General features: G+C 35.7%; 2 protein-coding genes across 4 annotated transcripts; one reads left to right on the top strand and one right to left on the bottom strand.

Annotated features, from left to right (window-relative positions):
* Positions 1-349: 349 nt before the first annotated feature.
* Positions 350-15648, top strand: Lon (lon protease homolog, mitochondrial). Of its 3 annotated transcripts, none has more exons than XM_073986894.1 (9): positions 350-961; positions 1031-1283; positions 10897-11386; positions 11458-11587; positions 11652-12186; positions 12253-12445; positions 12507-13229; positions 14783-14972; positions 15059-15648. In XM_073986894.1, the coding sequence occupies exons 1-9, from the start codon at positions 599-601 to the stop codon at positions 15236-15238; spliced, it is 3057 nt and encodes a 1018-aa protein (XP_073842995.1). In that variant the 5' UTR covers positions 350-598; the 3' UTR covers positions 15239-15648. The 3 variants fall into 3 exon arrangements, with proteins under 3 accessions (XP_073842995.1, XP_073842996.1, XP_073842997.1); XM_073986895.1 differs by having other exon boundaries at positions 379-961; positions 10951-11386; XM_073986896.1 differs by having other exon boundaries at positions 415-961; positions 10954-11386.
* A 4234-nt stretch (positions 15649-19882) lies between these two features.
* LOC141403219 (uncharacterized) lies at positions 19883-25000 on the bottom strand. The gene is made up of 4 exons (XM_073985403.1): positions 23062-25000; positions 21875-23013; positions 21003-21247; positions 19883-20441 (listed from the first exon to the last, which is right to left on the bottom strand). Exons 1-4 carry the CDS (start codon positions 24998-25000, stop codon positions 19883-19885), a joined length of 3882 nt encoding a protein of 1293 aa, XP_073841504.1.
* Positions 25001-26690: the final 1690 nt, after the last annotated feature.

A 26690-nucleotide genomic window follows, 5' to 3' on the forward strand; every position in this document is an offset into this window, starting at 1 on the left:
CAAATACGCATATCAAAATCCGATTTAAAAAAATGTTTGTAGGAATCGTTTTTAAGACACAATAATGAACTGGTAGAGTTCATTTTTTATAGATCGGACTATAAAGTCCTCTTCACGTAAGAGGATTTCTGGCTTAATTCATTAAGATGCATGTTCTTCCGGCTTTATGTCAAAAGTCAAAGCATACGAAAATCGTGTTGCATCTTTATGCCGCTTAATGATTCGACCATGCTTAAACTTCCACTCTATAAAAATTTTAAATTAACAGTCAAACAGCATATGATTCAAATGTATTCAATAACCATTCCCTCGCATTCATTCAATGGCAACATTGGCAACAACATATGTTGATTTAGCCACAATACGGCAACACTCCACATTTCTCTCTTAATATTTTGACATATCGTCAAATAAAATCACATAATCGTGAATTTTTTTCAGATAGTAAAGAGAAATTGATTGCGGTGTTAAGAAGTCAAAGAAAAGCGGGTGCGGGCCGAAAACTTTTTTGTCCAGCAAGAAAAGAACATTGCATCAGCAACTTGGATATTGATTTCATTTCGTTCGGTAGTGTTAATCAATTAAAAGTTTCCGTGAAATGTTGTCTCGTTTGGTTACAAAACAGAAGCTGTTCTTTCAAGCTCGTAACATTAGCCAAGTGACGGCATTTAGAGTAGCTTCTCCGCGGTCCGTGATAGCGGCGCGGCAAAGACCATTCAATGTTCATGTCCAACGGCAACAACAACAATTGCGTACGGCACTAGGGGCGAGCGTATGTTCGAGAACTTATTGTAGTAACAAACAGGGTGAAGATGAAGATCTTTTGGATGCTCAAGACTTCATTGTCAACAAAGATCAAAAGTTACCGGCAACTGTGGCGGTTCCCGAGGTCTGGCCACATGTTCCAATGCTGGCAACACATCGTAATCCCCTTTTTCCGCGTTTTATGAAAATCATGGAAGTGAGTTGTGGAATACTCTCTTATGTAAAGTTGTGTGCTTAATGAATTTTGTTCTTTTTTCTTGCGTAGATTACAAATCCCCAATTAATTGATTTAATTAGACGTAAAGTGACCTTAAATCAACCCTATGTTGGTGTGTTCCTTAAAAAAGATGCCACAAATGAAGCAGAGGTGGTACAAAACCTGGATGATGTTTACAAAGTGGGCACTTTTGCCCAAATCCAAGAACTACAAGATCTTGGTGATAAGCTGAGAATGGTCGTGGTTGCCCACAGACGTATCAAGATAACAGGGCAAATTCTGGAAGAATTGTTGCCACAAGGTGAGTCTTATATTTATTTTATTAAAGAACAAACAGAAGATGTTAACTCAATATTCAAATCATTCATTGTCTATTTTGACATTTATCGAAAAAGAAAACATTGGATCTCAGCTTTGTGCTAAAGGGGGAAAATGGTGAAATTCTCATTTGGAGTGGTTTCAAAAGAGAAACCTGTTGATAAAGAGTTGTTGATATGTTCTCTTTTGTACTGAAAACTGCACGAGAAGAGGTTAGTTGTCTTTTAGGGAGTACTCTCGGATCGGGTTGAAATTTTTACTACAGGTAGTTCTTGTTATATTCATCACGACGATATCTACCTTTCCGGGAGATGTCCATACTTCTCGAGGTAATCGTTTTGAGTTCTTCGGAAATGTTTTATTGTTTTATTTTTTCTATTACGTTGTTTAGAGATCCCTGGGATCGATTTGAAATTTTAATCATAGGTAATTCTTGCCACCCTGGTGCAATGGTATGCACGCAGGGACACGATTCATATTTTTAATCGTGGCATATACCACTCAATGGCAAATACTCTCTGTATAGGTGGTGTTATATGACACGCCGCCGTTCGGCCTGGGCGATAAACAGTAGGAATGCACACATTGATACGTGATAAGTCTCCCTTGCCCCTTCTCAGTACTTGTGCCACCAACTAAAATATCCCAGCAAAATGTAGCCAAAGAAGTAGTTAAATCATGAGTGCAAGTGATTCCGGACTACATCTTTTTACGTGAAAGAAGTCATGATTTTTACAAGGGCATGGTGCAGTGAGGATACTGTCTAATTTACTTCTTAAGCACACATTTTGCATTAGTTCTTTGTAGTGAATAAATCACAACAACATATGATTCAACTACTTCTTTGGCTACAAACAAAGATGTAGTTCGAAATCACTTTTATTATTTTTGTATACAAATTACTTTTTATGGATGCAAACATATTGCTGTTATTATAATTAACAAGAAACAAATTAAGTTCTTTGTCTTTTTAAGTTTTTTTTTTTTTGCAAAATTTTGAAATTTCTAAAATGTGAAAAATTTATGAAATGGATTCAAATCGGACATTGTCAAAATGTGAAGAACGGACTGCATTTTTCATGACTCTGCGTGGACTGCTTCAAAAAAAGCTATTCAATCACTACTTCACAAGGAACAACTTCAAATAAATTTTGCTGGGATGAGCTATATATTTCTCGAAGAAAGTCCTTTTTTCGGTCCAAACTTTGCACATACTTCATACTTGCATGAAATTCGATGATGGGTTTTTGCTACTTCTGGTACCTCCACCCACAAAAGTTCTGATATTTTTGAGTAACTGTAATTTAAGGACTTTTATTGGATTGTTGTAAATTTTTTAACGTTGGTATTCCTGGTTGTTCTAATTACAGCGATACACAAACAATTTTTGTTTCGGAATCCCATACTTCCCCAGATAAGAGCCCCAACAAATTTCCAACAACCCTACAGCCTCCAACCAACATGGTTTATTCTATAATAGGGGAATTTGGTACGATTTAGATTCATTCCTTCCTCCACTAACGGTCAACATTTTGTGCTTATAACAGTGTTTGGCCTAGTTGTGGACTGCTTTGAAATATTTACGAAACGAAAGTAGATATAACAGAAATGTATGGAAGATAAATTCGGGTTAATTGAACGTGATGAGTCTAGGTTGACCCCGTCCCATAGGCACGTTAGGCTCCTGCAATAAGAGCTGTGGGATCTATAGAGGAGAAACCTGTTTCTTTTGACTGTCAGTCTAAGATACCGACAAAGAATGTTGTTCGATTGGCCTCTTCTGTCGCTTTCACAATCTTCACATAGCCTGCAGTACTTTATGTTGTTTTCCTGCCACTAACTTGTCATCGATTTAATTCTACAATGACCAGAAATGACACCTACAGCGATTATGATCTCGGATTTACGTAGTCGGTCAGATTAACTTCGATATCTCCCAATCTAATTCGCCCCCTAAAAGCTTTACGATTATAAGAGCACCTATGTTCAGTTCTTCACCTGCTCGTGTGCCCTCTTCGGTCTAACAATGAAGATTAATAAGCTATCAGGGAGTAATCTGCCCTGCTACCTGTTATGTTCTTACGGAGGTGGTCGATTGAATGAAAGACGATGTTTAAACATAACAATCAATTCATTTATTGAATAAAACTTTAAGTTGTTTTATGAGTTGTAATAAAGTATTAATTATGAAGAACAATGAAATATGACGAAATATGTACAGATGAGATGTCTATTAATTGGTGGTTGCAAAGTAACTGACTGACTGTGTACTGACAATGAGTAGAGAGAGATAATAACTTAAAACTACTGATGCATGCAACACTGCTATGATGCTGCCAGATTGTTGCATTTTATGTGGTAGTACTAGGGTTACCCTAATATCTCCCCTTTTAAGTTTGAACCGGGCTCTGGATATTACTTCAACTGGTTGTCTTCTGTGGATGATTCAGGTTGATATGCTGTAGAATCTGTATACGGCAATTTAATGTTGAATTTTCGAAGTAATATATCCAAAGGTGATAATTTGTTTGATGAAGCAGAAGTATCGCCTATTTTTGTTTGAAGTTGATCTGCATGTACCTTGATGCGACTTCCGTGTTTGAAATTATACTGACTTTGCTTTTTCTGATTTCTGTCCATGACTGATGAACATAGATTTTTATGAACGTTGAATACGTTGTGAGTTTTTCTTCTTGAAGATGCTTTTGCGGTCGCTCCTTCCTCTTCCCTTTTTTTGAGTGCTGTTTTGACTTGTCTATTTGGGCTGGGATGAAAATGAGCATTGAGTACTTGATAAACATTGTTCAATGACTTAGTTCCTGTGAACTTGATCTGATGACACCATTTTGCTATTGGAATATCCCATAGATTAAATTTCTCAATCCAATCTATGCCTAGGACATTTAATGATTCCAAATTTGAAATGTAACAATCCACAATTTTTGATTTTCCTGCAACTGACACTTCTATTGGAAAAAGTTTTGCAAAAAATGTTAGTTTATTGCCACCTGCATCTTCGGCGGTGTCTGTGGTTTCAAATGCATCCGGCTTTCCGATTCTTTTCCACGTTGATTTGGAAATTATGGTAATGTCTGATGCCGTGTCCAACTGTAGTTTCACTTGCTTTGAATTAATACTCACTGTAGCATATTTTCTTGCCTGCTTAATTTTGACTGGATCTGTTGTAGATACTGTTTTTGTGCTGAATTTTGTTTTGTTGTTGTTAAAATTCTGATGACTCGCATTGTTCTGTTCTGAGTTTTGATCATGATTGGTTTTGCTTTGTTGATGTTTGTCGTTGTTGTGTTTTGATTTGCTCTGCATGTGCATGCTGTTGCAAAATCCTTCTTTGTGACCAATCTGTTGACACTTGGTACACTTGTGCTTGGAGTAGGGGCAATGTTTTGCATAATGCATATCTCCACAATACCAACATGCTGTTTTTGGTATCTTTTGTTTTTGTTGAGGCTTACCAATTTTGTTGCACTGTTTTTGACTTCCCTCAATTAGTGCTGTGTCACTTTTCAGATCCAAAATGCTTTGTGTTTCATCAACTAGCTTTTCTAGGTTGACTACTTCCTTACTTTCATTGAGATGCCTTAATAAACGGATTCTGATGTCACTGTCTTGTGATGATTTAAGACCAAGTATGAAAATTAAACACTTGAACTGGTCTATAGTTAAGTCATCCAGTTTAAAAAGTTCACACTGAAGATTGACACGACTAGCGTATTCTTTAAAATCTTCATTTTCCATCTTTGTGATTTGGAGACACTTGTATCGTAGACTTACTTGTGTTTCTGTTCTGCCAAATAGTCTTGTAAGATGCTTGATTGTGTCTGCCAATGAAAGTTCTTGAGGTTGTTTTGGTAACACGAAATTCTTGAATCGTTCATGAATGTGATTGGACATTTTTCTCCACAAAAGTCCTACTTTGTCTGCATCGTCCAGTGCACTTGCTTCCCTTTCGAAGATGTGTTTGAAACGATTGTACCACGATTCAAATAATAAACCACTGTCAGGCTCATAGTGAAAATCCGTCATGGAATTAGCTAAAGATTCCATGAGGTGGGCTTTTGCCACTGATGATTCACCTGGAATTGATGATGAAACTGTGTTTGCACCTTGTTGTCCAGCAATGATTTGTGTGAGTTTGTTGAGCAAATCCTGTTGATTCGCAAGTATTTGTAAAATATTCGCTTGTTCCGACATGTCTAGATTGTTCTAGTGTCTGTGTTTTCAGCCGTTACAATTTTGTTAGAGACGCTGCCGTCGTATGTCTGTATGTGTGTACAGCAAAAATGATGAAATTCCCAACGTTGTAGTGGTGTGTGTGTTGAGCTGACAAAAATTTATGTATATGTGAGACTGCAACCTGTTGTTTGTGTGAGTGTTGATCGCTGAAGATTTCTTGAAAATTCTTGTTAGAATATTCCTGATGAACTTGCGCCTGTGCGTTTTGATGTTTTCCTTGAAAATCTTCCTGCCACAACTTTTATTGTGTGCGATGTCTTGATATTATTACGCAGCCTTGTTGAAAGTTCTGATGAAATTCCTTTTGTTACTGTGTGAGCGGTTTTCAATTCACAATCCTCGTCGCCAAATTGTTAGCGAGAATGATACATCTTTGTTCCAAAATCCTCGTCGCCAAATTGTTAGCGAGAATGATACATCTTTGTTCCAAAATCCTCGTCGCCAAATTGTTATGTTCTTACGGAGGTGGTCGATTGAATGAAAGACGATGTTTAAACATAACAATCAATTCATTTATTGAATAAAACTTTAAGTTGTTTTATGAGTTGTAATAAAGTATTAATTATGAAGAACAATGAAATATGACGAAATATGTACAGATGAGATGTCTATTAATTGGTGGTTGCAAAGTAACTAACTGACTGTGTACTGACAATGAGTAGAGAGAGATAATAACTTAAAACTACTGATGCATGCAACACTGCTATGATGCTGCCAGATTGTTGCATTTTATGTGGTAGTACTAGGGTTACCCTAATACTACCAGATTGATTCCAGAAGGTCATATGGGGGCGATAATCCTCACAGGTCTGGGTGGTTCAAGTGGCTTCTCACCAGAAGATTTTGATGGTTTTTGCCACGGGCTACTTTTTCAGGCCTCTCCAGATTTAACTCCCTTAACTGTCTGCTGAGCGGTCACCTTCGCGCACGAAGCCGTTAGACGGACGTTCCACCATGCTCTTAACACCTTGCTGTGGATCCGCGGAAGACTGTACGCTCTTCACACACGATTGTTGTGTAGTGGTTGTCTTCGCGCAACTAACCTGCTTTGAGGTTGTTGGACCGTCCTCCTCGAACTTGTACTATTTTTTCCCTAGGAGATTACCAGATTTTTGCAAATTCAAAAATTCCAGATACAGCTATTTTATAGTCGGCTTGTCTTTTCTCTCTCTGGCCCTACTACTCTAGATAGTAAGGGGTGTGGGAGAGTGATCCATCTATTCATCCACAGCTTCATTCGTCGAGGCATCCTGCCTTGATTATTATTTTTTTAAAAAGCATTTTTCCAAAAAATATATTTTTAATATACGTGGACTTTTTAAAAAGTTCCTTTTTTAATAAACATGGATTTTTTAATCATTTTTTTTTTTCAATAAATATGGATTTTTTTAAATATTTTTTTTTAATAAACGTGGATTTTTATTTTTATATATTTTTGTTTCAATAATGGCGAATTTTTGCAATTTTTTAAATAATTTTTTAGATGATTTTTTAGAATATTTTTTTTCTTTGGAAGCCGTTTTTTTAATGTATTTTTTAATAAAGTCGGATTTAATAAAATTTTTTTCAATAATGCGAATTATTTAAAAAATATTTTTCAATAAACCGGATATTTTAAGAAATTTTTTTTCAATAAACGCGGATTTTTTTTTTAAAAGAAATTTTTCATTAAACGTTGATTTTGTTTTTTAAAATTGTCAATAAACTGGGATTTTTTATAAAATATTTTTATAAAAAATTAATTTAAATTTTGGATTTTTATAAAAATATTAAATTAACGTGGATTTTTATAAAAAATTTAAATTAACGTGGATTTTTATAAAAAATTTAAATTAACGTGGATTTTTATAAAAAATTTAAATTAACGTGGATTTTTATAAAAAATTAAAATTAACGTGGGTTTTTATTAAAATAAATAAATAAAAATTTTAAATAAAGGTGGATTTTTATAGATATATAAATTATAAATAAATTAAATAAACGTGGATTTTTATAAAAAATTAAAAAAGTGGACTTTTGTAAAAATTTTAAATAAAGTTTGATTTTTATAAAATATTTAAATAAACGTGGATTTTTATAAAAATATTAAATCAACGTGGATTATTATAAAAATATTAAATCAACGTGGATTATTATAAAAAATTTAAATAAACGTGGGTTTTTATAAAAAAAAATAAATAAATAAAAATTTTAAATAAACGTGGATTTTTACAAGAAATTTAAACAAACGTCGATTTTTATAAAAATCTTAAATAAACGTGGATTTTTATTAAAAAATTAAATAAACGTGGATTTTTATTAAAAAATTTAAATATACGTGGATTTTTATAAAAAAATGAAATAAACGTGGATTTTTTATAAAAAAAATAAATAAATGTGGATTTTATAAAAATTTTAAATAAACGTGGATTTTTTATAAAAAAAAATAAATAAACGTGGATTTTATAAAAATTTTAAATAAACGTAGATTTTTACAAAAATTAAAAAAGGTGGATTTTTATAAAAAAAATTAAATAAACGTGGATATCTATCAAGAATTTAAATAAACGTGGAGTTTTTATAAATATCGATTTTATAAAAATTTTAAATAAACGTGGATTTTTTATAAAAAAATAAATGTCGATTTTATAAAAAAATTAAATAAAACGTAGATTTTTACAAAAATTTAAAATTTTTATAAAAAAATTAAATAAACGTGGATATTTATCAAGAATTTAAATAAACGTGGAGTTTTATAAAAAAATTAAATAAACTTTGATTTTTTAAATAATTTTTCAAAAAAATAAACTTGGTGGATTTTTATAAAAAAATTAAATAAACGTGGATATTTATCAAGAATTTAAATAAACGTGGAGTTTTATAAAAAAATTAAATAAACTTTGATTTTTTTTAAATAATTTTTCAAAAAAATAAACTTGGCTATTTTTTCAGATAAATATTTCAATAGAGGCGAATTAAAAAAAATAAACACGAATTTGGAAAAAAAGAACGTTAATTTTTTTAAAAATATTTTTCAATAAACCTCGATTTTTAAAAATTATTCTTGGATTTTTTAAATATTTTTTTTTATAAACGTAGACTTTTTAAAAAAGTTTTTCATTGAAAGCGAATTTTTACAAATGATTATTTTTTTTAAATTTTTATTTTTTTTTTTTCAATAAATTTGGATTTTTATTTATTTATTACATTAACTAGTAGTAAATACAAAGTTAATAAAAGAAGGTAGCATTGGCTACTAAGGTCATCAGCTAGCGCTTTTATAATAATACTAATTACAAATTAGAGAATAATTTTGTTATATAATGAAGCGAGAATTTGTTATAAAGTTATATACAGCATTAATGTTAACAGAAGTTGGTGACTTAAGAATTTCTAATCCTTTATTATTGAGGAATATATGGTGAAGATTTGCGAATGCGTTGCATGATTGCAGCATATGTTCAATGGAGTTGATGTTACTGCATTTTGGACATTTAGAAGACAAGATTTTTGGTAACAAACGGTTCCGGGCATCAACGATTCTTTGTTCTAGGGATGGCATCCCAGATTCGATGAGTAACGTGTTAATGGGTGTAGTTCTGTAGGCATAGATACTACCTCTTATGCTGTCATGGTAGACAGCTTTAATTTGCTTTAGAGTAGATTTGGGACTGGTGCCAAAGAGGTATAAACCATAGTCGATTTTACTCAGAATCAGAGTTTTGACTAAATGGGTTAGGGTGTTTATGTGTACAGAACTTCTGTAGGACAGGTACTTGATTACGTTACACCTAGCCAACAGATCTTTTTTTTAGATTAATAATATGCTGCTTCCATCTATAGTTTTTTTCGAAAATTACACCCAAGATTTTTAGTTCATCGACGTATGGGATATTTAAACCACTTGTGGATATGGGTACAGGTGTACAGTTGTGCTTTCGGCATATATGAAGAATTGATGACTTCGTAGAAGATATTTTGGCACCAGACACGTTGCTCCAAGTGCTAATTTCGTTGATAATATTGGAAAATTGAATGTTGGTTGCATTGTTGTCTTTATTGCAGCTCATAATATAAAGGTCGTCAGCGTAAAGGCAGTGGTAAACTTTAGGAAACTTATTTATGATGTTGCTAATCAGGTTGAACGCGATTTGAAAAAGTATAACGGACAAAGGAGAACCCTGTGGGATGCCATTGTCCAACGTAAATTGGTCGAAGAGGTAGTTGTTGATTCGGACGCGAAAGGAGCGCCCACTAAGGAAAGATTTAACAAAGTTGAATATTTTGCCACCTACACCCCAAGATGACAATGAATCCAAAATGATATGCATACCTATGCGGTCGAATGCCTTTTCGAAATCAATAGATAAATTTGATGCATGGTTTCTGGCAGAAATAGCTTTGGTCGCATAAAAATCTATATGTAGGAGTGCATCGATGCAGCCTTGATTAGCTTTGTAAGCCACTTGATTAGCGGCTATCAGATTACGTATATTGAGGTACCATGACAGACTGTTAGATATGATACGTTCTAATAGTTTGGAGAGGCAAGGTAGTAGGGAAATAGGTCGATACGATGAAAAATTTGTCTTAGTTTTGTGCGGCTTGGGTATTGGTACAATAATTGCAGATTTCCATGATTCCGGATTTTTAAAAAAATATATTTTTTAATAAACATGAACCGTTATGCCGGCAGCGACAGACGTTCCAACCCCCGAGGTACTTGCTCCTGATCACCAGGATTTGTGCTGCCTAGAGCAACTAAGGAGACCGTCACTCTCTTTGAAGAGATGGGATGACCGACATAGACCTAGAGACACGCTTTCCCCAAGGAGATCGAGACCTAGGGACGCTATTTCCTCAAAGAGATCGAGCAATTCTCTACTCTTCGTCTGAATTAAGACACAACCTCCATAGTCTACGTTTAGTAATCAAAAGAGAAGACCGGTAGATCTGTGATAGTGCAGACGAATCGTACAAAGTCAAGTTTGGTAAATGAAAGCTTGGGTGAGCAAAGCAGAACATTTCTAGTCCATCTCGAAAAGTCGTTACCTCGGCAACCTATCGACTATACAAAATCACATTTTCTCGTCCAAAACCAGTACACTCTGTCTTCCTTGTCAAGGGTCTGTCTTAAATAATAATGACAAATATTTTTAATTCCCACCACAGACGAAGTCAGGAGGAGGTAGCTGTGGTCGCGCCCGATCCTACCCTTATCAATTTCAAACCCCATAACATACCATCATCATACATTTTACATCCATCATCATCTCCTCTCTCAAAATGTATTCTTGTCCAAACCGGAGTACACATCTTACATGTATTCTTCTCTATTCTTCCTCTTTAAAATTCTTACTCAGAAAAAACAACAACAATACATTATCCACTATTTAATATCAAAATGCAAATACCAGCAGATGAAACGGCTAAGACTGGTAGTAGCAGCAGCAGTAAATCATCCGCAGATTTGGAACGGCGTAAAATGGCAAGAAAAGCAAGGACAGGTCGTTTACAAAAACGTGAAGTACCACCAGAAACTACCTCCACAACAGAGACCGTCTATGATGCTAATGTGATTAAGACTCCTGTAACGCCAGATGATGCAAAAACAAGCAGCAGCACTACATCCTCCAATGAGAGTGTAACAGAAAAAGAAGGCGAAAAAGGGGCTGCAGAATCTGCTACATCGTCTGCGGAGCCTGAAGCTCCCACTGAACCACTGCCAGTCCTTATGGTTGAGGTTGTCAATGTCAAGCATGATAATTTCAAACAAACTGAAGAGATTAAGGCCCTCACCCAAGAGGTTATCAAGACCATACGTGATATTGTCATTATGAATCCTTTGTATAGGTAAGGAGATTTGGGGAAGGGATTTTTCTTTTGGAAAAGTGTTAGTAATTTCTGTGTGTTTTCTTTTACAGAGAGAGCTTGCAACAAATGCTACACCAAAATCAACGTGTGGTCGACAATCCTGTGTATTTGTGTGATTTGGGCGCCTCCCTGTCGGCTGCTGAACCTGATGAACTGCAAAAAGTTATGGAAGAAATGGATGTAAGTAACTACCATTTTTATATCTACTTTTTTATTAAATATCCTCCTCATCTTCCTTTTCTAGATCACAAAACGTCTTCACTTGGCCTTGGCCATATTGAAAAAGGAATTGGAACTCTCCAAACTGCAACAGAAAATTGGCCGCGAAGTAGAGGAGAAAGTCAAGCAACAACATCGTAAATATATTCTACACGAACAGCTGAGAGCCATCAAAAAGGAGTTGGGCATTGAAAAGGATGACAAAGATGCTATTGGTGAAAAGTATCGTGAGAAACTCAAGGATAAAAATGTACCAGAAAATGTTATGGTTGTCATTGATGAGGAATTGAATAAACTAAACTTCTTGGAGTCGCATAGTTCCGAATTCAATGTAACGCGCAACTATTTGGATTGGTTAACTTCCCTGCCATGGGGTGTTTCCAGTGAAGAGAATCTTAGTCTAGAACAAGCCACAGAGATACTCGATCATGATCATTATGGCATGGATGATATTAAGAAGAGAATTTTGGAATTTATTGCCGTTTCACAGCTCAAGGGTACAACTCAGGGTAAAATTCTATGCTTCCATGGACCACCTGGCGTGGGTAAAACCAGTATAGGTAGGGGATTTAAAAAAATTTGTTCAAGTTTTTAAGAGGAACTAATAATTTGTTGTGTTCTTGCAGCTCGTTCCATTGCCCGTGCTTTGAACCGTGAATATTTCCGTTTCAGTGTTGGTGGCATGACAGATGTTGCCGAAATCAAGGGCCATCGCCGTACTTATGTTGGTGCCATGCCTGGCAAGGTAATACAATGTATTAAGAAGACCAAGACTGAGAATCCTCTGGTACTTATTGATGAGGTGGATAAGATTGGACGGTAAGACACACTGTTTCCACTTTTAAATTCACTTTAATAATTCCCTTCACCCTCTGTTTAGTGGCTATCAAGGAGATCCCAGTTCAGCTTTGTTGGAACTTTTAGATCCCGAACAAAATGCCAATTTCCTCGATCACTATCTCGATGTCCCAGTAGACCTGTCTCGTGTACTCTTCATTTGCACAGCCAATGTTATACACACCATCCCAGAACCATTACGTGATCGTATGGAACTAATTGAAATGTCAGGTTATGTGGCCGAAGAAAAGGTTGCCATTGCCCGCCAATATCTTATTCCACAGGCCATGCGTGATTGTGGTGTTGAAGAGAAACAATTCACCATTACCGATGATGCTCTAAACACCCTAATACGTAGCTATTGCCGTGAATCTGGTGTCCGCAATCTCCAAAAACATGTGGAAAAGGTAGTACGCAAAGTGGCCTTTAAATTGGTACAAAAGGAAGGCGATCATTTCGAGGTGAATGCCAACAACTTGACAACATTCTTGGGTAAACATGTCTTCTCATCGGATCGTATGTATGAGCAAACTCCACCTGGTGTCGTGATGGGTCTGGCTTGGACAGCAATGGGCGGATCAGCGTTATACATTGAAACAGCACCCCGCTCCCTAGTAAAGTCGGCAAAATCCGAAGGTGCCACCGGCAGTGTTCATGTTACCGGTAATCTGGGTGATGTTATGAAGGAATCTGCACAAATTGCCCTCACAGTGGCCCGCAATTATATGAGTACCGTGGAGGCTGGCAATAATTTCTTGGATACCACGTAAGTATGGAATAGGATATAAAAGAATTTTTCATTTGTAATCGTAAAAAGTGAGGTTAGGATAATTTTAGGTTAGGTTAGAAAAATATTGTTGGTGGCTCTATAAGAGATTTATGTATTTATATTAAACAAACTCCTCTTTAAGGCTGTTCGATCCACGTCCATTAACAATTGATTTTTTTAAAGAATATTTTTTCATAGGACGTGGATTTTTTAAAGAATATTTTTTCATAGGACGTGGATTTTTTTAAGAATATTTTTTCATAGGACGTGGATTTTTTAAAGAATATTTTTTTAAGCAATTTTTTCATGCATTTGAATTTTTTAAGCAATTTTTTTCAAGCACGTGGATATTTCAACCATTTTTTTTCAAGCACGTGGAATTTTTAATCAATTTTTTCAACCGCGTGGATTTTTTAAACCATTTTTTTCAAGCTCGAGGATTTTTTAAAAAAAATTTTTTCAAGCACGTGGATTTTTTAAAGAATTTTTTCAAGCACGTGGACTTTTTAAACAATATTTTTCATGCGCGTGGATTTTTTAAACAATTTTTTTCAAGCACGTGGATTTTTTAAACAATATTTTTCAAGCACGTGGATTTTTTAAACAATTTTTTTTAAACATTTTTTTTTTTTCAAGCACGTGGATTTTTTAAACAATTTTTTTCAAGCACGTGGATTTTTTAAACAATTTTTTTCAAGCACGTGGATTTTTTAAACAATTTTTTTCAAGCACGTGGGTTTTTTAAAAATTTTTTTTCAAGCACGTGGATTTTTTAAACAATTTTTTTTAAGCACGTGGGTTTTTTAAAAAATTTTTTCAAGCACGTGGATTTTTTAAAAAAAATTTTTCAAGCACGTGGATTTTTTAAACAATTTTTTTCAAGCACGTGGATTTTTTAAACAATATTTTTCAAGCACGTGGATTTTTTAAACAATTTTTTTTAAACATTTTTTTTTCAAGCACGTGGATTTTTTAAACAATTTTTTTCAAGCACGTGGATTTTTTAAACAATTTTTTTCGAGCACGTGGATTTTTTAAACAATTTTTTTCAAGCACGTGGATTTTTTAAACAATTTTTTTCAAGCACGTGGATTTTTTAAACAATTTTTTTCAAGCACGTGGGTTTTTTAAAAATTTTTTTTCAAGCACGTGGATTTTTTAAACAATTTTTTTTAAGCACGTGGGTTTTTTAAAAAATTTTTTCAAGCACGTGGATTTTTTAAAAAAAATTTTTCAAGCACGTGGATTTTTTAAACAATTTTTTTCAAGCACGTGGATTTTTTAAACAATTTTTTTAAGCACGTGGATTTTTTTAACAATTTTTTTAAACAATTTTTTTTCAAGCACGTGTATTTTTTAAACAAATTTTTTCAAGCACGTGGATTTTTAAATAATTTTTTATTTTTATTTTTTGGATCCACAACTCTTGTTGTTGTATTGTTTTGTACGGAGGTTGAGGGTGTTTAGCTGTCGGCAATTCCAACTGATCTTTTTATAATTTTATAAGAATATTTGTGTGTGTAATGAAAATGCCTCTCTTTCTATTCCAGCAATGTTCATTTACACGTTCCTGAGGGTGCAACACCCAAGGATGGACCCAGTGCTGGTGTAACTATTGTAACCGCCCTAATGTCATTGGCATTAAATAAACCCGTACGTCAAAATATTGCCATGACTGGTGAAGTTTCCCTAAAAGGCCGAGTATTACCTGTGGGAGGTATTAAGGAGAAGACTATTGCAGTAAGTATTTTCGAGAAAAGTTCTCCTTAAACATAACTTCTTCTCAAACACAATTAATTGTAATTTATCTCTTCCCTCCACCCTAGGCTAAACGCAGTGGCGTCACATGCATCATTCTGCCCGAAGAAAATCGCAAAGATTACGATGAATTGCCCGCCTTTATTACAGATGGTCTTGAAGTTCACTTTGCCACTGTCTATGATGATGTATATCGAATTGCCTTTGGCCAAACCGAGGAACAAAAACAACAGCAGCAGCAACAATAGTAGATGTTTAGAAACGAATTATAATCACACATTTCGTCATTAATGCTAAGCATTATACGAGTTTATATTTTAATGAAAAAATTAATTTAGTTTTTCCTTCTCTCACATTTTGACTTCATCCAAGAATATTATTTTTTCCTGTTTTTCTTTTTTGTATTATATATTGTAAGAAACTGTTATACTGTAACTGTTTTTATTACATTTTTGGTTTATTTTCTCTAATTCTTTTTTTACAAGTTTAGTGTAAAAAAGCAACCAAACTAAAAACACAAATGAAGAATTCTTAACTATAGTGAGTTAGTATATACATATGTTGTTAATAATTTAAAATATACAAAGATAATAATAGTTATAAATTATTATAATAATAAAAGAAACACATGTGGCCACAGTGGAAAAGAATCCAAAAATTGGCATGTTTGTACTTTGGTTTAATGAGAAGAGGAAATTTTGAAAAGGTGAGGTGGTTCGACGGCTCGAGCAATATCCGCCAGATACACGCAGTCATTCATCAAACTCTTACTTTGATAGTCCCGCAGTATTGACCCCTGATCGGCAAGCTGGCATAATTTTTCTCCTAAGTGAACTCTATAGGGATATTTTATTTACAAAAGGTCTTCTATTTAAATGTCTACCATTCGGGTATGTTCTGAGACACACTTCACCCCTCACTTCACGCCTCAAGTATTTTGTTCACCCCATTTACTCCTATTTTCTGCGAATATCTTGGGGTTAAGATTCATTAGAGTATTTAAAGAGAAGAGTACACTCTAGTCCGTCCATAAAATACTCGAAAAATAACCGGAAATGGGGTGAACAAAATACTTAAGATGGAAGTGAGAGGTGAAGTGTGTCTCAGAACATACCAGATTATTTACAGAAGACCTCAATAGGAGATCTAAGAACGTGGGTTTTTTTAAAGAAACTTTTTTCAATGACTTTTTTATACCCTCAGCATTTATGCTAACGAGGGTATATACACTTTCATACGGGCAAAATGTGCCTCATCGAAATAATGGTTTTAGACCCCAAGTATGTTTGGACGAAATCCGTTTCAGACAATTTGGAGTTGATTTAGCCATGTCCGTCCGTCTGTCTGTCTGGCTGGTGCGCACGATAACTCTCGAATGGATCAACCGATTCGGTCCAAAATTTGGCTTTCGTAATATTTTGCCCAAACTTAGTTTAAGTTCGAAGATGGGCTATATTGGTCCACTCTTTCCGGTACCTCCCCCACAAAAGTTCGAAAATGTTCGGAAAATTTGTGCGCACGATAACTCTTGAAGGAAGTATCCATACTTTGCACATCGTGAAATATCTATCAGACTTAGATGAGGTTCCAATATGGACTCAATCGGTCTACTCCTTCGGGTACCTCCCACGCAAAATTTCGGATAAGTTCAGATTAGGACCTGCTCTCGAATCGCTTTGATTTTTGTTGCAGCAACTTGTATTCACTGCCCCCCATACGCCGGTACAAGTTTCATCGGGGGCAAGTCCATACTTCCTGAGAAAATAGCCTGAAAGATGCAAAAGCCCCTATGACACCGTGTGTAGTGGTTGGAGCGCAAGATAACTCTCGAACGGATCTGCCGATCGGTCCAAAATTTGGCCTTCGTAATATTTTGTCCAAACATAGTTTAAATTCGAAGATAAGCCATATCGGTCCACTCCTTCAGGTACCTCCCCCACAAAAGTTCAAAAATGTTGGGAAAAATTGTGTGGACGATAACTCTTGAAGGGAGTGACCGATGTAATCCATACTTTGCACATCCTAATATATCCACCAGATATAGATCAGGTTCGAATATGGATTATATTTGTCCACTCCTTCGGGTACCTCCCGCACAAAATTTTGGATAAGTTCACTTTAAGACATGATCTCGAATCACTTTGATTTTTGTTGGAGCGATTTGCATTCGCTATCTCCACTACGATGGTAAAAGTTTTTTCAGGGGCAAGTCCATATTTCTTGGGAAAACAAACCCGAAAGGTGGAAAATAACCCCTATGTCACCATATGTGGTGGTCGGAGAGCACGATAACTCTCGACTTCTCCCCAATATTTAAAAAATGTCACTAAAAGCTAGGACGATATCACTTAAATGGGGCAACGAATTTGGTGCAAACTTTGAATCTCTTAATATTTTGTCAAAATTTAGTTTAACTTCTAAAATGGCCCATATCGGTCCTCCCTAATGGTACCTCCCGCACAAAAGTTCAACATTTGTGTCTTAGTGCAGTTAATTCCTAATCCACATTTTTGTCGGCAAGTTCAAATGTCTAAAAAGGGCCACAAAATTCTGAAGAGACCTTAAATACATTCGATCTGTCCGTAGGTGAAAGTTTCACTTCACATTGGCTGAGGGTATATATCTGTCGGCAAAGGCGACTGACACTTTTTTACTTGTTTTATACAAATTTTTCAAGAACGTGGATTTTTTTAAAGTCATTTTTTCAAGGACCTGGATTTTTAAATAAAAATTTGTTCAAGGACGTGGAGTGTTTGCTGTAATTTTTTTCAAGGAAGAACGTGGATTTTTTAGGAAAAAATTTCAAGGACGTGAATTTTGTTGTTATAACAGCTACCCAATAAAAAACACCATCAATGTTCTATTTGAGAAACACTGGCACGGTTTGTATGGTTGCTTATGGCTGCAACAAACATACCAACAACATTTTGTTATGTTGCCTTCGTTGGAATTCAACGACACATAACAGTGGAGAAGGTTTGTATTGTTTTTCAAACACTTTCGTAGGGGTTGTATGAGGTTGCCAATGACAAACTTCTCATTGAAGTTTTTATACCCTCCACCATAGGATGGGGGTATATTAAGTTGTCATTCCGTTTGTAACTACTCGAAATAATCATTGTAGACGCCACAAACTATATATATTCTTGATCAGCGTGCAATTCTACATCGATATAGCCATGTCTGTCCGACTGTCAGTCTGTGGAAATCACTCTAGCGTCCGAACGGATTGACGTAGGTGGATGAAATTTTGGGAAAATCTATTATATGTAGGACTTTTGGTATTGAAAGCGGGCTATGTAGGTCCACGCTTTCGTATAGCCACCATACAAAATGACGTGTGACGCGTCGTCGTTTTAAGGAATTTTTAAGATATTTGTCCCATTTTACCACCGAATTGGTTACAATTTGGTATTTTGTGTCTCCAAAGGGCCAAAAAACATTCCTACCAAAGTTGGTTTATATAGGTCCACGTTTTGGTATAGGCCCCATATAACGCCCTATATAAAGTACGCGTCATTTTAATATATTTTGAATGTATTAGACCCATTTGACCACAGAATTGGTTGTAACTTTGTATTTTGTGTTTCCAGAGGCTAAGAAACATTTCTACCATAAAATGTTTATATAGGTTCAGGTTTTGATATAGCCCCCATAGGACGATATCTCCCGATTTTCGGTATTTTGAAGGTTTTGGCCTAATTATCACACCGAGATGGCTGAAGTTAGGTATTTAGTCTTCTTTGGGGGTATAAAACTTTCCCCCAGAAATTTGTAGGTATAGGTCCACGCATTTATATAGCCCCCATAGAACGGTACCTTCCGATTTTCGGTATTTTGAAGGTTGTGGCCAAATTAATCCACCGAAATGGCTGAAACTTGTGGTGGAGGGTATAAAAAGTTCGGCCCGACCGAACTTAACGCTTTTCCAACTTGTTTAAGAATAATTTTTTAAAGACGTGGAGTTTTTAAAGGAAATTAGTTCAAGGATGTGGATTTTTTAAAGAAAATTTTTTCTAAGACGTGGATTTTTTAACGGAAATTTTTTCAACGATGTGCATTTTTTCAATAATAATATGTTCAAGCGAATTTTTTAAAGAAACATTTTTCAAGGACGCGTATTTTTTAAAGAAATTTTTATCAAGTACGTTGCTTTCGTTTAAAAAAATATTGTACGATCAGGAGGGTTTTCCTAACCGGCAGTGTAATTTAATTATTTTATTTTATTAAACCGCACTGCTGTAAAGTTCTTGGGCAGTGTAAAATGCGAGAACGATAAAAGGAGCGAAAAAAGAGAAACACAGATGTTGCTTCAATGCTTCAAATAACAATGTTTTATTGAACCCAACAGACAAAACAGCCAGAGCGACGGACAACGAGACGAACAAGAGACATAGAAAAAGATATATATGTACGTACGTACACATGTACGCATGCAGATATATAACGATGCTTTTGGTTTCTAACTCTCGTTAGAAACCAAAGCAAAACAAAAAACACTCATTCCCGATCGAATGCTTTGTTATGCTTATGATCGTTACAAGCATAGAAAGCATCGATAGGGCGGCAGCGAAGAAACGAGAAATATACGAACAAAGCGGCAGACAGACAGACATGTACAGTGGAACAACGATAAAAACACAATAATAAATGAAATTAAATAAAGTAAAATTTAAGTGAATATTACATTAAATAGATAAAAAAGGAATAAATAAATACCATTTTAAATGCAAATTAATACGAAATAAAACATAATGAACAAATTAAAAAGTAATAATTAATAATAATACAATTTAAATTAAAATCGAGAATAAAACAAACACAACTGAATTTAAAAGAATAAAAATGTTGACACGCTGACCCAACATACCGGCCCCATTGAAAGGGCTCTTTCAATTAAAAATTAAAGCGAGTTTGTGGATGGGTCGGCGTATGATTCCTCTGGTAGTCTTCACGTCGGCAACTCTGATGCGACCATCTCGACCTGGGATAATGTTCGTTAGTCTGCCCATAAGCCATTTTTGAGGGGGAATGTTGTCTTCATGGACCAGTACCATGGAGCCAACACCGATATTTGAGTTAGAGGCAGTCCACTTGTTTCTAACTTGGAGCTCGTTGATATACTCATGATGCCATTTCTTCCAGAATCGTTGTTTAATGGCAGTTATCTGGGCCCAATGTTCCAGATTGTTGATGTTGGTTGTGGTGACTTCTCGTTCTGGGAGAGAACGTAACGCACTGCCAGTGATGAAATGACCAGGCGTGAGTGCTTCCAAATCGCTAGGGTCAGAGGACATCGGAGAGATGGGCCGAGAATTTAAAATTGCTTCGATTTCCACCAGGGCTGTGACGAGCTCTTCAAAGGTTAAACGGGTGTTTGCGAGGGTGCGATTCAAATGACCTTTGGCTGATTTAACGGCCGCTTCCCATAGGCCACCAAAGTGGGGTGCCCTAGGGGGAATAAAGTGATAATTAATAAATTCATTGGAACAAAAATTAATTATAGTGGTTTGAGTTTTGTCATCAAAGAGGAATGCTTTCAATTCCTTTAGTTTTGAGTTTGCACCGACAAAATTGGTGCCATTATCGCAGAATATGTCTGTGGGAAGACCTCTTCGACCTATCATCCGTTTCAGTGCGGCGATGAAGGCATCTGTAGACAAGTCGGAAACGGCTTCAATGTGGACTGCTTTCGTTGCTAGACAGACAAAGACGGCTATGTAGGTTTTGTAGGGAATTTTTCCTCTAATGCGAAGATATGTGTTTACCGGGCCACAAAAATCAACAGCACATCTTGCAAAAACTCTTGATGGGTTCAGCCGATCTGCTGGCAAATTGGACATCATTTGCTGAAGTAATTTCGGACGATATCGAATGCAATGAGGGCAAGAGTTGACAATATTTCGGCAAAGACTTCGCAAGTTTATAATCCAAAAGCGCATTCGGGTCAGTGACATCAAAGCCTTTGGACCAGCATGGTAGTTTTTGATGTGAAGATGGCGAATATAACACTTCACAAAGTTGTTGTCTTTCGGCAGTATTATCGGGTGTTTCTGAGCCTCAGGAATGTCGGCCAATTCAAGACGGCCTCCAACTTTTAGAATTTCTAAGCCGTTTGAAGAATCCAGAAATGGATTGAGACACTTTAAAGGGCCTTGAGGATCTTTCTTCTTGGCAGTTCGAGCAATGTCATCTTTGAAGTGTTGTTGTTGGATGTGCCAAACGATTGCCAGTATAGCGTTTTCCAATTCCTGAGGCTGTAAAGAGTCAGAAACAAATTGTTTAGTTTTAGATGAAGATAATACTTGCCAAAACCGGAAGATCCATGCTACAACTCGAACCATCTTCAGATATGAGCTGCAATTGTTGATGAAATCAGTGATATTGTTGAGTTGCACTTGGAGATGAAGTGTTGTTTTTCGTTTCTCCTTTTCCACTACGTCTTGGTCGATTTCATCGCATCTGTTTTGAGGCCAGTTTTCGGGATTTTTGTAGAGGAAATCAGGACCAGTGAACCAAATTGAAGACTTCAACTCCTCTGTAGTGGATCCTCTGGAGACAATATCCGCAGGATTCAAACTTGATGGAACATGACGCCAATTACAACCATTTGTGAGATCTTGTATTTCAGAAACTCTGTTGCCAACAAACACAGACAGAGTTGACGAATGTTGTTTGAGCCAGTGTAGAACAATTTGTGAGTCAGTCCATAAAAAAACAAAATGCCTTGGGATATTGAGAATTTTTTGTATTTTTGAGTACAATTTTGCGAGAAGTTGAGCTCCACAAAGTTCTAAATTCGGTAGCGACTTTCTTTTTGTCGGAGCTACTCTGGATTTTGCGGTGTATAGCTTCGAGTAAATTTGGCCTGAAATAGATTTGACCCTTATGTAGAGACAACAACCATAGGCACGAATTGAAGAGTCACAGAAGCCATGTAATTGAATGGATTCTGGACTAGGCGATAAACAATAGCGGGGAATATGTAGTGACGATAAAGATTGAAGATCGTTGACGAATTGTAGCCAGGCTGTGTGTACATCTTGCGGGACAGATTCATCCCAGCCAATCTTGAGTATCCATAGTTCTTGAAGAATGATTTTGGCCTTTATCATAAGCGGTGCCACAAGTCCAAGTGGATCGAAAAGCGAGGACGAAAGTGAAAGAATTGAGCGTTTAGAAACTATATTTCCAATTTTGAATTTCGACGAAAACGAGAATAAGAATTCATCTTTTTGTTGATCCCAAGAAATACCGAGAGCGTTTGTGATCGATGAATCATCAAGATTTAAATCTTTAATGGTTTTGTCGTGACGAAAGTTTTCATGATTGGAGTGCCATTTGTCCAGTTCAAGACATCCATTTTTCAATATCTCTGTCACCTGATATTTAAGCTCAGCTAAATCTTCGCTTGACTCAGCACCACAGAGGAAATCGTCGACATAGAACGATGTTTTGATAGCTCTTGCACCCAGCTCGAAATTCTCGGTATATTCATCAGCGAGATAATGCAAAGAGCGTACGGCGAGAAATGGCGCAGCAGATGTCCCATAGGTAACAGTATTTAATTGGTAGGTTCGAATTGGTTCTTGCTCAGAATATCTCCACAAAATATATTGGTACTTACGGTCATGTTGGTCAACCAGAACTTGCCTATACATCTTGACGATATCTGCTGTTATGGCGAAACGATAAAGGCGGAAACGTAGAAGCAGCAAATACAGTTCATCTTGAATTGTAGGGCCAACCATCAAGATATCGTTTAGCGACGTCTGCGAGGAAGTAGGGCAAGAGGCGTCAAAAACAACACGAAGTTTCGTAGAAGTGCTATTCGGCTTGAATACACAGTGATGTGGAATGTAATAGTGTGGTTCTTCCAAAATAGGCTTTTTCACCAGGCTCATGTGGCCAGAATCTTCATATTCTTTCATAAACGCAGCATATTGTGATTTTAGTTCTGAATCTCGTGCCAGTCGTCTTTCTTGAGCAGCAAATCGTTGCAACGCAGTATTGCGTGAGAGACCTAGGAAGTCAGAAGATTGTTTAAAGGGTAGTTTTACAACAATCCTACCTGAAGATTCTCGACACACTGTATTTCGGAAGAAACTTTCACATTCCATTTGCTCTGGCGTAGATTGAGTTGAAGCAGCATCAATTTCCTCAATTTTCCATAGACGTTCTAAATTCATGTTGATTTTGTCCTCGGTTGAGAGCAAATACGAAGACCCAACGTTGTTTTCTCTTGAAGAATTGTATTTTCCAGTGACAATCCAACCAAACAACGTTTTTTGTAGTTTGGGGAGATTTGGACCAAGCTTGATTTGACCAACAGACAAGATATCGAAGAATGTTTCAGTACCAATGAGCAAGTCGATTTTCTTTGATTTGAAGAAGTTGTCGTCAGCAAGTTGTGTGTTCGGAGGAAGGTTCCACGAAGAAACGTCCAATTCCGAGTCAGGTTGATAGGAAATATGCGGCGTGATACAAAACGAAAGTGGAACTTCGAAGTCCGTAATGCGGGATTTTATGTTGGTGAAGCAATTATGCTTTACTTTCGTACATGAACTTCCAATGCTGGACACTTCGACTGATTTTTTCACTCGTTTTAGGTTTAAACGCTGAGCAAACTCATCGGTGACGAAGTTTAATTGTGAACAAGAATCCAATAGAGCTCTTCCTAACTTGTAAGAGCCAGAATTATCACGAACTAAAACCATAGCGGTGGCGAGAAGAACATGAGGTGACGAACTTTCCATATGGGCGTGAACAGAGGCAGACGTATCAGTTGTAGCTGCTCTAGATGTCGATGGAGTTGGTTCAGGAGATGATGGACCTTGATTCGATTGAGAACGATGGAGCATTGTGTGATGTGAGCGAGAACAGTGTTTACATTTGAACGACGAGGGACAGCTGGTGACTTGATGACCTTTTGCGAGACAATTGATGCAAAGACCAAGTTTCTTTACGTTTTCGAAGCGAATTGGTACATCTAAGTCCTTAAAGCGTTGACATTGTGCGATATAATGATCAGATTTGGAACAAAAGACACACACACGTTTGGAGCACGAGAACGTATAGCCATGTTTCGATAATTTTTGGTTAGATTTACCAGAATTATGATCTGGTCGACGAGAGCTAGTGTTTGAGTCCAATGATTCCAAATACTGACATCTTCTTTCGAGAATATTAGAACAATCCTCCCATGTTGGAAGCTTGCTGAAGTCTAATGAGTCCTTCCATTTTCTTTTTGTGTCACCATCAACTTTCCCCATCACGATATGGATCAGCATTGCGTTTACAATATCAGTGGGTGAGCCAAGAGACTGAAGTGAACTGTAGAGAGCTGAAACATTATCCACAAGGCTTCTTAGTTGACCAGAGCTAGGCTTAGAAACATCAGGCAGATCGAAAAGAGTGGAAATATTTTCCATAAATATGAGGGTGCTATTATCATAGCGTGCCTTCAGCCTTTCCAACGCCTTGGGATAATTTTCGTTGGTCACTTGAAATGCCTTTACAGTTTCTAGGGCGTGGCCATGGAGACAGTTCAGCAAATGGTTGAATTTCTCAATATTCGAAAGTCCATGTTCACGATCGATGATTTGTTTGAACGAATTTATAAAGTTTTTGTACTCGCTGTACTTGCCATTGAAGCTAGGCAGCTTAAGTCGAGGCAACTTGTTTGAGGGGACAGGGATAGCAAACGAAGATTCAGAAAATGTTGTGTTATGTCCGTCCTCAGCCAGTTGTTGTTGTATTTGCGAGTTGATGTAACAATACAAATCCTCGATGTCAGCACGGCCATTGTCATCTGGGTCAAGATTTTCTATTTTGTTTTGGACCGACAAAATTTGTTTAAAGTATGAATCCAAAATACCAAGGCGACATTTTAATTCGGCGGCAGAAAGTGATTTTCCTGCACCTTTTGCGTTGGCGTCGATCACTGTTTTTATGCGCGAAATGTTCTTTTTAGTAATGGCGCGTTGTTGCTTTAAATCGTCCAAGCTCATGATTTTGCAAAATGTCGAAAATGTTTCGAAGGAACTGCACAATTTATTAGGTTATCTAACCTTACAAAATAATATATTTTGTCAATTTCTTTAATATCGACAAAACGACAATATGTATGCAACTTTTGTGGTTTTAGTTTTGTTTATAGTGGCACAAATTATTGTTTGTTAGCAAGAAACGTTTATAATTGTTTGAATTAGAGCCAGTGCAATTTTTTTTTTTTTTTGAAAATATATTTTTTTATATATATAGTCGTATATGTATGGCTTAGGCCAGTACAGTATGTTAAACCAATAGTTTTATTATTTTATAACAATAACCACGAAAAATTATGTTGCACGATAATGTATTTTTTGTCCAATAAGCTGAGACAGAATGTTGGTTTGCACGAGAATTTGGTTGAAAACAACAACAACGAGAATAATTCTTTTGAATTGTTCACGATTATAACAATGTTTGTTTGGCTAGGGCCAGATATTTGTGAAAATAACTAATTTATTCTTTTCACAACTATAAACTCGATAAATTCTACACTGTCCTGTCACGGTCGCCAATGTACGATCAGGAGGGTTTTCCTAACCGGCAGTGTAATTTAATTATTTTATTTTATTAAACCGCACTGCTGTAAAGTTCTTGGGCAGTGTAAAATGCGAGAACGATAAAAGGAGCGAAAAAAGAGAAACACAGATGTTGCTTCAATGCTTCAAATAACAATGTTTTATTGAACCCAACAGACAAAACAGCCAGAGCGACGGACAACGAGACGAACAAGAGACATAGAAAAAGATATATATGTACGTACGTACACATGTACGCATGCAGATATATAACGATGCTTTTGGTTTCTAACTCTCGTTAGAAACCAAAGCAAAACAAAAAACACTCATTCCCGATCGAATGCTTTGTTATGCTTATGATCGTTACAAGCATAGAAAGCATCGATAGGGCGGCAGCGAAGAAACGAGAAATATACGAACAAAGCGGCAGACAGACAGACATGTACAGTGGAACAACGATAAAAACACAATAATAAATGAAATTAAATAAAGTAAAATTTAAGTGAATATTACATTAAATAGATAAAAAAGGAATAAATAAATACCATTTTAAATGCAAATTAATACGAAATAAAACATAATGAACAAATTAAAAAGTAATAATTAATAATAATACAATTTAAATTAAAATCGAGAATAAAACAAACACAACTGAATTTAAAAGAATAAAAATGTTGACACGCTGACCCAACAAATATCAAGACGTGGATTTTTTAAATAAAATTTTTCAAGGACGTGTATTTATATTTTAGAAGAAAATTGTACAAAGGAAAAATTTCAAAAAAGTTATCCTTTAGAAAAAATAGTTAAAAAAATTATATTTTAGAAAAAAAATTTTCAAAAAAATCATGTTTTAGAAAAAAAATTTCAAAGGAAAAAATTTTCAAAAAAAAAATTTTTTTTGAAAAATTTTTCAAGGACGTGGATTTCTTAAGAATAATTTTCCAAGTAAGTTGATTTTTTAAGAATAATTTTGTATTTTTTAAAGAAAAAATCTTTAAGGACGTGGATTTTTAAAGAAATTTTTTTCAAGGGTGTGGATTATTTAATGAATATTTTTTCAAGGACGTGGATTTTTTTAAGGAAATTTTTAAATAGCGTGGATTTTATAAAGGAAAATTTTTTAAGGACG

This window comes from Musca autumnalis, unplaced genomic scaffold (genome assembly GCF_047663935.1).
Source record: "Musca autumnalis isolate F117 unplaced genomic scaffold, ASM4766393v1 scaffold_4, whole genome shotgun sequence".
NCBI classification, from domain to species: Eukaryota; Metazoa; Arthropoda; class Insecta; order Diptera; family Muscidae; genus Musca; species Musca autumnalis.